At 68.1% G+C, this 881-nt stretch overlaps 1 protein-coding gene across 1 annotated transcript in view; it reads right to left on the bottom strand.

The window, feature by feature from the left end:
- The window catches only part of THBS2 (thrombospondin 2), a 14,103-nt gene that overhangs the window by 8,556 nt on the left and 4,666 nt on the right, over positions 1 to 881 (bottom strand). Inside the window, exons 9-10 of the mRNA XM_014542350.1 lie at positions 633 to 811; positions 4 to 37 (exon numbers count right to left, since the gene is read on the bottom strand). Of these exons, the coding sequence (XP_014397836.1) occupies positions 4 to 37; positions 633 to 811 (213 nt within the window). The remainder of the gene's footprint in view (positions 1 to 3; positions 38 to 632; positions 812 to 881) is intronic.

Here is an 881-nt window from a genome sequence, read left to right as displayed (position 1 = left end):
GGGGCCCATGGGGACCAGGGGCTCCAGCGGCCGTCGACTGCGGGGAGAGCAGGGACAGCGTCAGCCGGGGTGCCCTGCAGGCCGGGCGGGGGAAGCCGGGATACGGGTCTCCACGCAGCAGCATTTGGTGAGAAGCCCTTGGGTGACTGAGGTCGGGCCACGGAGCCGAGGGTCTCGGTTGGTTTGTAGTTTCCTCTCGGAAGAGAAATCGCAGCCCCTTCGGGTGTAGAGGTGACGGGGCTGCGGAGACCTCGGTCACGTGGGGAGAGGTGGTGTGACCTTGAGGTTCAGTGTTCACGGCCCCTTCCCATCACCCCACTCCCTTCTCTGGGTGACAGGACACCCAGGACTCAGGCTCCCGGAGGAGGTCCTGCTGCGGGGACCCACATTCTCTCGTCCTGGACTTGCGCCCGGCGGGCGGCTGTGTCCGGCACCTCGTTCTGGGCGCCTGCTGCGCCTGTTCTGGTTCTGGTCCCCTTGGTGCAGGTTAATGTGACTTCCCTGTGCTGGGCATCGACGCCCAGGGCTGCCTCCAGGCCAGCCAGCAAGGGGACCAGGCAGCTTCCACCTCTGCCAAGCCCTGGTCCCAGCTGCCCCCACGCACCCGCCCACACCCGCCTCGTCCCACTCACTTGGACACGGGGCTCCCTGGCAGCCTTTCGTCTCGCGGCCACTGCCTTTGCAGCCCTTGCCCCCCATCTGGGGCACCGGCGAGTTGCAGAGACGGATCCGCGTGATGTTGCCGACCCCACAGGTCGCGGAGCAGGAGGACCAGGGCGACCAGTGGCTCCAGCCGCCGTCCTGCCGGACTAGCACATGAGAGGTGTGGGCGTCAGCAGCGGCCTGGAGGGGAGGGGACCAGCCGGAGCCCAGGGACAGCC

The sequence above is a fragment of the Myotis brandtii genome, unplaced genomic scaffold (assembly GCF_000412655.1).
Source record: "Myotis brandtii unplaced genomic scaffold, ASM41265v1 scaffold1077, whole genome shotgun sequence".
Classification (NCBI taxonomy): domain Eukaryota; kingdom Metazoa; phylum Chordata; class Mammalia; order Chiroptera; family Vespertilionidae; genus Myotis; species Myotis brandtii.
This window is presented reverse-complemented; position numbering and strand designations above follow the sequence as displayed.